Source organism: Panthera uncia, unplaced genomic scaffold, assembly GCF_023721935.1.
Source record: "Panthera uncia isolate 11264 unplaced genomic scaffold, Puncia_PCG_1.0 HiC_scaffold_178, whole genome shotgun sequence".
NCBI lineage: Eukaryota > Metazoa > Chordata > Mammalia > Carnivora > Felidae > Panthera > Panthera uncia.
In genome coordinates, this window is record NW_026058448.1 from 10,402 (window position 1) to 23,799 (window position 13,398).

General features: G+C 42.3%; 1 protein-coding gene across 2 annotated transcripts; it reads right to left on the reverse strand.

The window, feature by feature from the left end:
- Positions 1-462: 462 nt before the first annotated feature.
- LOC125917386 (TM2 domain-containing protein 3) lies at positions 463-12,970 on the reverse strand. 2 transcript variants are annotated; one of them, XM_049623599.1, is made up of 6 exons: positions 12,845-12,970; positions 12,312-12,404; positions 10,577-10,734; positions 4,804-4,978; positions 2,792-2,867; positions 463-630 (listed from the first exon to the last, which is right to left on the reverse strand). In XM_049623599.1, exons 1-6 carry the CDS (start codon positions 12,933-12,935, stop codon positions 465-467), a joined length of 759 nt encoding a protein of 252 aa, XP_049479556.1. In that variant the 5' UTR covers positions 12,936-12,970; the 3' UTR covers positions 463-464. The 2 variants fall into 2 exon arrangements, with proteins under 2 accessions (XP_049479556.1, XP_049479557.1); XM_049623600.1 differs by lacking the exon at positions 12,312-12,404.
- Between the last annotated feature and the right edge of the window lie 428 nt (positions 12,971-13,398).

The window sequence follows — 13,398 nt, forward strand, 5'->3', positions numbered from 1 at the left end:
ACTTCAAGCATCTGTATATAAAGAACCAAACTACATAGATATACACTGCAAAACTTACAGGTGAAGTTTAGGTTAGACAACTTTATTAGCTAAAGAACAAAAACACGTTCCACTTTCTGCAATCACAGCTGAAAAGCTTTTCAAGGAGATCCAAGGATGTATGGACTTAAACAATCTGAAACTAAAGTCATGGGAATTCAGTAGATTCTCAATCACTGCATTTGTTCTAGTTTAAGTCAGTTTAAATTTTTTCATAGAAAAAAACAGATTTCAGGCAAATAAAAACAAATTCCAGATAAACATGGTTCGGTGTTTTTTTTTTTTTTTATTATTTTACCTTTATCAAGGCAGGCAAAGTACAGATGCTGTACATTAAAAACATACAAATACATTACTCACAGCACATCAACTCCTACAGGCAAAGAGACTGGGAAGCACTGCTCCTCTGAAGCTCGGAGCCGCAGCTAAATGTACAAGGAGCCATCTGCTGGTCCCACGTAGCCAACGCCAATCAGCAAGACGTCTATCAGCGTCCATATCCCCAGGCCGCCGAAGCTGAAGAGCTTGCCAAGGCCTTCCCGCCACTGACCCAGGTAGAAACGGTCAGCGCCAAACCCCCCGAGGGTGATGCTGCAAAAGCAAACAGGAAGGGGGTCCATCAGCCATACCCCCCAGGGTAGCTCAAAAATGGCATGGAGTCGCACTTGTAAAAGGGCCTCAAATGATCACAACCCCTGATGAGAACACAAATGTACAACGTCAAATAACCATGAGCCAGAAGACTGTTTTAATGTCAAAAGTAGGGGCGCCTGGGTGGCTCAGTCGGTTAAACATCCGACAGCAGCTCACTAAGGTCATCATCTCATGGTCCAGGAGTTCGAGCCCCATGTTGGGCTGTATGCTGACAGCTCAGAGCCTGAAGCCTGCTTTGGATTCTGTATCTCCCTCTCTCTCTGCCCCTCCCTGCTCGCGGGTGCACGTGCACTCTCTCTCTCAAAATAATAAACATTAAAAGAATTTTTTAAAAAGCCAAAAAGTAAAAAAATTTTTAGCTATACTGAATCTGAAGTTCATCTTCTGAAGAAAAGTAATCTGTCTCATTGCTTTTTCATCTAGAAAATGGCATATCCAGAACAAAGCAGGAAGCCAGTCCAACAGGAAGTACACGGACAGAGTCAGGAGGTGGTGTCGTCATGAAGCAGCCCAACACCTCCTGACTGTCCCAGATCAAGTCGCCTGAGCTCTGTCACTCATCTCCAAGCAATGAGTGTCGAGAATAAATGACTTTAAGGTTCCTCCAAATTCTAAGATCTAATGCTATTCAGACAACTTCTCGTTGTACTTCTTTTAAATGTTTCATCATGGAAAATTTCAAGCCATGTAAGAGTAAGAAGAGAAGAGAGCAGTACCCATGACCCAGCTCCAACAATTCTCAGCATGTGGTCAACCCCGTTTCACCCGTACTTCCCCCCACCAACCCCCCCCCCACCCCCCCACATTGGAGTACTTTGAGGTAAACCCTGGATATTCTCCCATTCAGGGAATATTCTGAAAGAAATGATGCTGAGCTCTGAGCAGAAAACTATTCTTACATTTTAAAAGTCAAGCTGTTAAATGTATCATGGTAATTTAAGATGTTAACAATCTTGGGGCAACCAGTTGAGAGGGGGACAGGGAACAATCACTGTAACTTTTCTGGAAGTCTGAAGTCATTCCAAAATAAAACATTTACTTAAACAAAAAGTCAATTGTCAGTTTTCATTTGAACCACTGCTGACAAAGACCCTGGCCAGTTAACAAATCTCGTTTTTGTTGTATCTAATTTTCTATTTTGGACTTTTACTTTCCAGCTGTGACTTCCTGCCAGGCAGGATCTGGTCTCTCCTCAGCCCAAACCCTAAAGCAGTGGTTCTCACAAAGCAAGGGGTTTTGCTGAGGGGCAACTTAGCAGTATCTAGAGACACAGGAGTGCTACTGGCATCTAGTAGGTGGAGTTCAGAGATGCTAACCACCCTACTGTGCACAGGACGGTGCCACAACAAAGAATTATGTGGCCGAAAGTCAACAGTGATGAGGGTCAGAAACCTAGCCCACATCACACAGGCCACAGGGTCTCAAGCTTTAATGCTAAACCTTCAACTGTAGGTGCCCCGACTTTTAATTAGTGAATTGTTTAACCAGCATCCCACCTGCCTTCCCACTGAGGGAAAGAATTGGTACAATTTTTTTCCCCCAAAGCTGTTGAAAAGTTTAACAAATTCAAGCACATTTTAATGTTAAAATTGTAAGTCCGTGCTTATCTCTGGATGGTGGAATTACAGGTGATTTTTAGTGTTTTATTTGGTCATTTTCAATTTTTCCAGTTTTACTAAAAACCGAGTACTGGGTAGGTATCAGTTTTTATAATAAAGGAGGAAGTTACTAAAAATTAACACTATGAATCATAAACCTATCCATCCGAAATAGTATATAGCATTTTTGCTGAATCACAATACATTCAGGATGGGGAAACCATGACTGGTTCTAATAATCTATAATAATGATTAGGTAAGTCATCTCAAAAAGTATGCAGGCATCCTGGGAGAAAGGCTAACATCCTGCCATTAAATTCCATAAAGGGACTGGTCTGATCATCTCACTAACCCCATGCAGCTTCATTGCCTAGGCCTAGCCAACAAATGTGAAAGAATCTGAGTGAAGGAGGAACTCGGCTGAGTTCAATGTATGGAAGATTCCACTGATCCCAATGGAACCCAAATGGCACCCTCAACTTACCAGTAGCCACGCTTACCTCAGAGCCAGAGCAGTAGACCACTTATAACCTCCAGTCCAGTTGCAGTATAGCATTTTTGGAAAAGTACGGTTACCTTAAAAAAAGGGAAAATACTCTACATTAGAAACATGGGTAAACAAATACTCTTACACAGAGACTAATGGTCTTGTAATGTGAAACCTAAAAATCAACTCTTTATGGTAATTAAAGTTTGCTACGGTCAATGGTAGAAAGTCCTTACCATCTCTAAGCTTACATTTAATATTTAATCAGAGAAGGAAGGATTACAGTTTGAAGTATGTGAAACGCCCTACCAGCTATCAAGCCTTCATCGAAGTTTAGGGTCAGACAGTGTGGTACTGAAACAGACAAATCAAGCAATGGGAAAAGGAGAGAGCCCAGTGTCCCCGCCCCCCTCCCCGACAAACACACACACACACACACACACACACACACACACACACACACTCCTCCTGTGGGAGACAGGGCACACGCAGACTGGCCTGGACACTCGGGAGACAACTGGCTATCCACGTGGGGAGAAAAGTAAACCTGCATCTACTTCACACCACATTCCCAACACCAATTCCAGGTGGATTACAGACCTCTATGTGAAAGGCCAAATTTCCAACTTTCAAAAGAAAATATAGGGAAAAAAAGGGCTAACTATGAAAGGCTAATAACTTCAACTAACTAAAATTTTCAAGTTCTACTAAAAAAAGAGTCAAGTAAAGTCAAGTTCTATTCAAAAGACACACACACACAAAAAGTGGAAAAACTAAAAATCTGGGAAAGGATTTTAGGAACACCAAAAGGTTATTATCCAAAATATAAAAGAATTTACAGAAATTTTTAAGAAAAAGACAAAACTTATGAACAGTAAGTACTGGAGAATATGTCGATTAAGAATAGTTATGTACCAGGGCATCTGGCTGGCTCAGTGGGTTAAGCATCTGAGTCTTGATTTCGGCTCAGGTCATGATCTCAAGGTTCATGGGTTCAAGCTGAGCCCGTCGGGCTCTGCGCTGACAGCGCAGACTCTGCTTGGGATTCTCTCTCCCCCTCTCTCTGCCCCTCCTTTGCCCTCTCTCTCAAAATAAATACATAAACTTAAAAAAAAAAAAGGAACAGTTATGTACCAATAGTGGGAATGTAAATGTTGAAACCATTTTGGAAAATAGTACATGCTAGAGAGTATATGCTACACAAACTCGTGCACACCTGCAACCAGGAGAGGATACGTACAAACACTTTAAAAGCACCACAATCCGTGAGAGCAAAAAACTGTAAATAATCCAAATACACAGGAGAATGGATAAACTATGATACAATTTCACAGTGGATATTATACAGAAGAAAATAAATAGATAAGACACATGGATGAATCTTAGAGACATGATGCTGAGAGGAAAAAAGTACAAGAAAACATAAACAGACTATTATTTTACAAAAGTCTAAAACCTGCACCATTGAATAATATATCATACTATATTTTGTTATATACAAGTGACAGAACTATACAAAATGTAAAGAAAAGGAAGTGGGATGATGATGAAAAGAAAATTCACCAGGGCGGTCACCTCTTGAGAGAAGGTAGGGCACTGGGTGCAGGAAAAGCACTCAGGTAGTTTCAGTGGCATCAGACTGCTTTAGTTGTTAATTTGGGTGAAATGCTATTACTATACATCAGGCTTAATACCTTACACATTTTTTTCTTGTTTGTTCAAATATTACATTTTAAAAGATTAAATTACAAGTTTTCTAGGTTTTTTTTTAGTTCATTGAGTTTATTTTTTTATTTTTCAGTTGACATATGATGCTGTATCAGTAATTCAACAACGATCTGTTAAGCTGTTCTCACCACAAGCGTAACTACCGTCTGTCACCACTGAGTTTATTATTAGTGAGGCTTGGTGTAACTAATAAATGTTTCTGATTAGACAACTGAATTCTCTAATTGCTCATTGAAGTTCCACATGCAAGCTTAAAGGAAAGTCTTCTGCTCACGAACTTCGCTGAACCCCACTTACCCAAGCAGTGAATGTGGTCCCGCACCGTGCAGTTGGCAGTGTAGCGTTGCCGAGGACAGGACACTGTCATGCAGCTGGTGGAGTTGGAACACTCATAATCGGTTTCTGGAAGCTGCCAGCAAAACCTGCAAGTCATGTTGATGACGAAGTTCTTTTGGGATTTGAAGTCTTGATCCTAAATGCCCAAGGACGTAGAATGAATCAATCATCATATAGCAGTTAATATGCCAATAAAAATACAAGGCACAAAGCTTCTAAAAGACTTCTCCTCCTGGTAGAAAGTGCAGAAAAACAGGTACAAACCAATATGTGTGCAAAACAAATGTATATGGTATGATCCTATAGTCATGAAAATATACACCCCAAAATACATACCTAAGGGAAAAAAATCTACATAAAGTTACATCAAAATAACAACAGTCATTCCAGGATGGTAAGATTATTTTACCACTTTCACTTGTATAATTTTTCATAATGAGCATGTGTACTTTTGTAATACAACAAAAAGGGGGGGGTGTATTTTATCAAGCCAGAGTCACAGAGAGCTGGAAGGATGGATGAGTACATCTGTTCAAGGTCACTGAGCTGCAAGTGATGTGCAGAACCCATGTTCCCCAACTCCAGTCCGATGCTCCCAGGAGTACAACACAGATTGGCTACCGAGTCTCAAATCTCCACTATGGCCCAGTACCAAAGGGCTGTTACCACTGCTCACATCTCTACTGGGTAAGCACTCAACTCAGAACCACACTCAACAAAGGTTCACTGTTGGTGCTAAGCTTTTAAGACCAGAGGGTTTTTCCCTTTGATTTAAAAAAAATCATTATTTTGTTTTCTGCTTGTAAGAGTAGGACATGCACTATGTGTGTTGCACATTTGGAACTTACAAGAAAAAACCTGTAACCTCCCCAGAGTGAACCACTTTTAATCTTTCCTTATTTCTTCTGGTAATATAGATTTATGTAAGTGCAATTATACTGAAATCATTTCGTATCCTTTCCCCCCCACTTGACATTACACTGCAATATATAATTTTCAAAATCATTTTTAAATGGTCAATCACCTCTGGACGTATCAATTTATTAATTTTTTTCATCAACGCAAAACTGCTTTTGTGAATAGCATCGAAAACTGGGTAAGGCACCACTTGACTTAGGCAATATTGTTTTATGTATCTAGTGATACAGTGATAACACATGCTTATCAACTGTTATTTATATTTATTTATTTATTTTTAATGCTATTTTTGACAGAGAGTGAGCAGGGGAGGGGCAGAGAGAGAGGGAGCCCACAGAATCCAAAGCAGGCTCTAGCCTCTGGACTGTCAGCACAGAGCCTGATGTGGGGCTCGAATTCTCGAACCCCGAGACGATGACCTGAACCAAAGTCAGACGCCTAACTGAGCCACCCAGGTGCCCCTTTATCAATTGTTTTTTTAAAAACTAGGCAATACATGGGGGCGCTTGGGTGGCTCAGTTGGTTAGGCGTCTGACTTCAGCTCAGGTCATGATCTCACAGTTCGTGAGTTTGAGCCCCACGTTGGCATCTGTGCTGACAGCTCGGAGCCTGGAGCCTGCTTCAGATTCTGTGTCTCCCTCTCTCTCTCTGTTCCTCCCCCGCTTGCACTCTTGTCTCTCTCTCTCTCTCTCTCTCAAAAATAAATAAAGATTAAAAAAAGAATTAAAAAAAACCCCAACAACTAGGCAATACATGTATGTGGTACAAACTCCCAGACAGGACAGGAGCGAGGAGGAAGCTAGTCCAGCCCAGCCATCAGCAGCCACTGCCCTCTCCAGCAGCAAGTGCTGCTTAGCCTCTGGCCTTCCAGGGAATCTATTCTATGCATGAGCATGTTTATGTCACATATATTTCTTTATTTTTTAAATTTAAGTTTCCACTGATATTTACTTTTCACTTAATTCTGTAGCTATCAGTAAATAGCTCAAGATCTGCTTCATTCTTTTTAGTAGCTGCTATTTATTTCATTTCATAGTGAGTCATAAACAGTTCTCTCTTGGACATTTAGCTTGTTTTAAATCTTCCGTCTAGGTGAACAATGCAGCTAAGAATATCCTCAGGCATATTTATTTGTAACCATGTACAGTATCTGTAAGATAAATTTCTAGATAGGGAACTGCGGTCACAAGTTCTATATATCTGTACGTTTCATACATATGACAAGTGCCTACATAAGAGGCTGGCCATCTGCCTACCCACTAACAAGATAGGAGTGTCCCTAGCATCCTCACGAACTCACACTATTGCTAACATTTATTACTTTCTTGCCAACCTGGTAAGTTTAAAAACATGCATTTTTATTGCTTTAATTACAAGGAAAATTAAATAGTTTTTTTCGTGTGTTGAAAGCCCATTTACCTTTCCTTTCCTATGAACCATCTACTTATGTCCTAATACCATTTTTCTATAGGACTGTCATCTCTTTCTCATTTGCTTTTAGGAAATCTTTTTTTTTTCTTTTATGTTTATTTTGAGAGAGAGAGCACGTAGGGGAGGAGCAGAGAGAGAGAGGAGAGAGGATCCCAAGCAGGCTCCACACTGTCAGCACTGAGCCCTGATGCAGGGCTCGAACTCAAGAAACTGAGATCATGACCTAAACTGAAATCAAGAGTCAGAAGCTTGACCAACTTGAGCCATCCAGGCGTCCTGGAAATGTTTAATGCGTTATTTGTCACCCATGTTAGAAATGGTTTTTTTTACTTAGTTTGTCATTGCTCTTTGGCCTTTATGCTTTTTTAGGTCATTTTTAGTAGTCAAATGTATCAATTTGTTCTTTTATGGCTTCTAAATTTTACTTCATACTTAGGAAACTATTCCTTTTGAGATGATAACAAAACAATCTCAAGCTTTCTCTGCTACCTCGTGGTTTCCTTTCATCACCTTAAATCCCTGATCTTTCTGAAGTTTATTTTTAACAAAATAGGGATTCCACTTTTTTCCACACAGTGACCCAGGCATCCCAGCACCGACTGCACCCGCCTGCTCCTCAGGAAAGAACGGACCCCTTCAAAAGCTGATCCATAGGAAAAGTTATCTGTTACCTTTACCTCTGTGAAACAGCTGTCATTACTAAGAATCCAGAACCCATCAGAAGGAATTATACTGCTTCAGATACACTGGCAGACTGATTGCTTCTCCAAGTGATACAAAACTACATTTCTGACAAGCACATTTCCAGCTGACCTCAACTGGCTTGACGGTTGCCATTACAACTGGAACAGGAGGGGTTGCAGGAGTTGCTGGATTTTTACATTAATTTCTATAAAAGAATCCAGATGAGATTCCCTTAGCCTGGGAGTCCCTAGTCAGTATGCATGGAGAAGGACTAGAAGAGTTAATTTTTTTTTCCCATTAAGTTCAAAATAAGAGGGGGCAGGAGGCACCTGAGTGCACGCACATGCCAGTGAGAGAAAACAAGGATTTGCAGGTGAAGGTCGTGGATTATTTCTTTCTGAAACAGTAACTCAGTTACCAAGAAGGGACCCTACAGATCTTCATTAACAAACAAGTTAAAAACACATGACTTGTCATGGACAGCCTGGCGACAGCAGTCCTAAGACTCATGTCTCCAGGTAGTCAATTCGTGTATTTTACCGCTCTCTAGTTTTCAGAACAGACCAAAAAACTCCCTTGGCGGCAGACTTCAAATTCTACACCTGACAACCAGGCAGCTGCAATTTTATAGGACTCACTATTATTGGCTAATAGAGGAGGCAGGTGATGTGAATTCACCTGGAGAAGAAGAGAAAAAAAATCCCACCCAGCCCTGGTGAGGGCTGTAGCAGGCACCATGACCAAGGAGTTCCGAAACTTCCCTAAGCTTTATAATTTCTCTACCTTTGTTATTTTTTGTTATCTGCTGCCATTTTCTACTAAATGAAACCGTTTGTTTTTGGAACATCTAAAGAAGAAATACATTGAGAAGTATGTCTTACTCTGTAACCAGTTTTCGGAGATGAAAGTCAAAGCAGCTGAGGCAAACAACAAAGGAGGCTAATTCTGGACAAGTTCCCCTTCTACATCAGAGTCTTTCTATTTTTCAGTAAGTAGCTACTATCTGTCAGACCCATGAGACAGAAATTTTTTTGTACTTTTTATATTTGATTAGAGTTGTCACACAATGTTACATTAGTGTCCGGTGGAGATAAAAATCTTTAAAGCCTTCAAATAAAGAAGTTTAGCCACACTGCATTTAAGACACAGTAACAAAGACTAATAATTCAAGGGCAGTCATCAAGACTATCTGACTCAATTTTCAAGTGTGCTGATACAGTATACAAAATGGTAACATGTTTATAAAAAAACAAATTCAGACAACGACAGCATAAAATCTCATTTCCCCTTTGAAGTGAAGCCTTCCTCACTCCCTTTCTGATACTAGACTTCATCAGGAAAATCACAGAAAGAGTCTAGGGGTGGAAGGAACTTTCCAATCTAGCCCTCCACAGACTAAGTTCCAAACAATGGAGCAGGAAGGAACCCTGCTCAAGTGACAAAAATGCTAGAACTACCAGGTCAAAAGAGATCTGCAAAAGAGGACATAGTATGGAATCTGTTCCTTCCTTCTCAACAAGTTCCCAAAAGCAGGGTTCCATGGACACATGTTAGAAAAAGCTGTTCTGGGGGCACCTGGGTGGCTCAGTCGGTTAAGCATCCGACTTCAGCTCAGGTCATGATTTCACGGTCCGTGAGTTCGAGCCCAGAGCCTGGAGCCTGTTTCAGATTCTGTGTGTGTGTCTCTCTCTGCCCCTCCCCTGTTCATGCTCTGTCTCTCTCTGTCTCAAAAATAAATGAACGTTAAAAAAAAAAAAATTAAAAAAAAAAAAAAAAGAGAAAAAGCTGTTCTGGGCCCATCCGCTCATTCATCTTATTTAACAAGAAATAGATTAATAAATACTGCAGCGAGTTACGGCAGGGTCGAGAGTAAAACACTACTTCATTATTCGTTTTTACTCTTCATCTCACCCAGACGCGAGGACTGTCGCCCCAAACAAGGGAGTGTGCAATAATTTACCTGGTCCAGTTGTTAAAACTGCAGACACCAGAGTCTCCCTAACCTACTCACATTCAGCGGGTCTGGGGCTGTCTCCAGGAATGACTGTAACGGCAGCCGAAGTCAGGTAGCTCAGAAGCAGGTACCCCTAGAGAACTCTATGGAACATTAACTAGGAGAGCCTTTCTAGGCTCCTTCCTCTCTCTGTCAAAATGTCAGGAGACAGGATATAGGTGTGATGACTGTAACAGGGTCATTTCTAATAGGCCTTTTCTATTTCTGGCTTTCTCTAAGAAGTCTGATAACTACTCCAATTTAATCTGTCAAAAAATTCCCATCTGGGGGCGCCTGGGTGGCTCAGTCGGTTAAGCATCCGACTTCAGCTCAGGTCATGATCTCGCGTTCGTGAGTTTGAGCCCCACATCGGGCTCTGTGCTGACAGCTTGGAGCCTGGCGCCTGCTTCGGATTCTGTGTCTCCCTCTCTCTCTCTGCCCCTCCCCCACTCATGTTTGGTTTCTGTCAAAAATAAATAAATATTAAAAAAAAATTTTTTTTTAATTGCCATCTGAACCCTGGCAACCAAACCTTCTGTGGCAATGAAAGATTCAGTCTTCTGATCAAGTTGTCTTTGTTCCTAAAATATTACTTGTAGAATGCAGAGCACCTTCTTTCAGGATTTCCCCTACAGTCACGTCTACACTGTACTTATAACTTGAGGTTTACAATGAGTTCATTTAAAAGAATTAAGTTGCAGTACTTACAACACAGGTAACGGAAGGTTTGACTGTGCAGTCAAAAGTGACAGGCTTCCCATAGACACAGGAGAAATTTGTCCTGCATTCTACACAGTCTGCAGGAAGTCTGCTACACAAACCATTACTTGGACACTTCATCACATAAGGTGGGATATCAGTACTTTCTGTGAAAAGTAAGAGAGAAGCTCATTTTCATATAATATTGATCAGAATCCCAGGAGAATACAGTTTCCTAAGGTTAAGGGACATGGTTGCTAGCAATGAACTACTGGGCTGGAATGGAAAATGCACGGAGTTGGGAGTCGGAGACACCTGCAGTTCAAGCAAGGTTCTGCCAACCAAGCTGTGTGACCTGATGCAACAACAGTTCAACAGCTAAGTAAAAAGGATTTAATTACTGCCCCCGCAAATGGGCATGAAAAGCAAAGGTGCTTATGAACATATAATGTATACACAAAGCTAGGTGTAAGTTAGGGCCTCAGAAAAATCTACTCTAACAAGATGAACAATTAAAAGTTTAGCAATGGCAAAGTTTGTTCAAGATCACAGAGGGAGTGACAAAATTGGAACCACAACCCAAACCCGTTTCTAATCCAATATTCTTTTCATCTGAATTCACGAATTTGGTAATGACACCACTGACCCTTTAAGCAAATCAATCAGTACAATAACGGTACCAACTTTGGAAAATGTTCTCTGTCGTTATTCCACATTGGTACTTCAATAAGCCATAATTTGCAGGTAATAAGGAAATTTAAGTTTCAGATTACAAAGTTGAACATAGCCCTCTATATTAGTAACTGGTTCACTGGGTTGCAATTTTTCCCCCAGCCAACCTTGCTAGGAGTAAAATATATCATTAAGAGAGGATCAAATTGCAAGTATTCTTGGGGAGGAAGAGAGGCTTTCAAAAACATCCAAAAGAATAAAAAAAATTTTGTGCTCTATAATTTTAGATTCAAGAATGCTGCTGTCTTGTTGTGATCTTTACATCCAAATAAGAATCAGTAAAACACCTCTGCCAGTTTCAATTCATTGAAATAATGGAACTGTAAAGGGATGACCTATAGAGACAAAGGTTCTGTTAAGCAAAACACACTAATACTCATTTAAAACTGGTCCCACTTAAAGTCACTGAATTATGTGGGCAATTCTACAAATATCATTTTTCTTTTCTTTTATTCGATTATTTTTGGGGCTGGGAATTGGAAACTTAGAAATCACAAAGCCAAAAAGACTTTAGAGGGCCAGGCTAACCTCACCACCCTAAAGACAAGGAAAGTGAATCTTGAAGGGTAAATAATTTGCTCAAACTCCCAGTAGTTCAACCAAGCAGACTGAGACTCCAAGTCTTAGTCCCTCTGATCCTTCCATTTCACACAGCCTTGGGAGGAACCTTTAATGTCCAACATCAGGAACGGGGTATAAGAAGAAAAAGAAATTTTCTGAAGGGAAAGAAGCACTGGTTGAAGGTGATCTTGATGAACGAGGTGGCAAAATAATAGAGAGATAGAAATGAGGAATGTGGAACTGGAAAAAGGGATGTGGCTGGAATGTCAAAAGGAATTGCAATATCAAGACAGTCAACAGAATACATCTGGGTAGCTGTCTTTAGTTCACATAACCTAAAATACAATAAAAAGTTCAAAAAAATGGAAAGTGATTTTTATCTTAAAAAGAGAAAGAAATAAACCACTAGATATAAATACACACATTTACTAGAATAGAAAATATCTAGTACCTGCTGCCCTGGGAACTACTGTGAAAGTACGTGTTGGGCCCGGATCCTTTATTGACTGAGCCAGCGGCTGCGACTGCTCTAAATTTAAGGATCCTACAATTAGAGAAACATGTTATCCTGGGATATGAAAACCTTGGTTTGTGTGCTTAAGACGCAAGGTCCACACCAGGCCCGTAACTGCTCAGAAAAACTCACAGCTTGACGACCCAGAAAACTAAACAAAGAAACGCCAAATAGGGTTCGACACCTATTTAGATCAATAGGCAACTAGGGAACAAAGCGTTGGTGTCGGGCTCCAGGACCGCTTCCCCGGCCAACACCCGAGCCCTCGGTCTCCTGCTCGAGGGCTCCCTGGCTCAGCTCGGCGCCTCCGGCGTCCCGGAGCGGAGTGGGCGGCCAGGACCCGCCAGACGGAGCTACAGCGATCAGCCTCCGCCCTTCGCCCTCCGCCCACGGGCCTAGCGCGGACACCTCCCGCCGCTCCCGGGGTACCATTCAGCCGGACCCCGCGTGGACCCCGGCCTTTAACTCACCCCCGCCCGACAAGATGTAGAACTGGGAGAGGAACAACAGCACGCGGCAGAGGCGGAGCAGGACCCCCAGCGGGACGGCCGCCGCCACCATCTCGCCGGTGCGCGCGCACTTCCGGGCGGCGAGGCGGGACTGGGCAGAGGGGCGGGGCGCCGGCGCGGGCGCCGTAGGGGCGTGTGCGAGCGCGGCCTCGGAGAGCCCAAGGCGCAGGCGCGCGGCGGGCGTTGCGTGGGTTCGGCTGGGCCCGGCAGCTGGCGTCTGGCCGGTGCGCGCGGACTTCCGTGTCCCGCGGCGGACTGGGCAGAGGGTTCCTGGGGCTGGGGTGGAGGTGGGATAAGGTCGCGACGCCTAGAGGTTGTTTGCTTCCCCATGCCCGCTGGACGAGGCGCTCGCTTTGCCTTCCTTGGCTAGCGACTGGCGAACGTCACCCGGGACCGAAATTCACACCTGAAGTGGCTGCAATCAGAGGCGGGCAAATTTGGGAAGTTGACCACCATTTATATGGGCTGGCTGTGAGGTTGAAAACTGCTTTTTGCTCGGTACTCTGCGAAGGTTT

What these genes read in the sequence shown, in the direction of transcription:
- LOC125917386 (XM_049623599.1), bottom strand. Translation starts at nt 12,935, where the DNA reads ATGGTGGCGGCGGCCGTCCCGCTGGGGGTCCTGCTCCGCCTCTGCCGC. An exon ending in CTACATCTTGTCGGGCGGGG is followed by an intron (nt 12,405 to 12,844) that starts GTGAGTTAAAGG and finishes CTCTAATTGTAG; the next exon opens with GATCCTTAAATTTAGAGCAG. An exon ending in GGACCACATTCACTGCTTGG is followed by an intron (nt 2,868 to 4,803) that starts GTAAGTGGGGTT and finishes CCTTTTTTTAAG; the next exon opens with GTAACCGTACTTTTCCAAAA.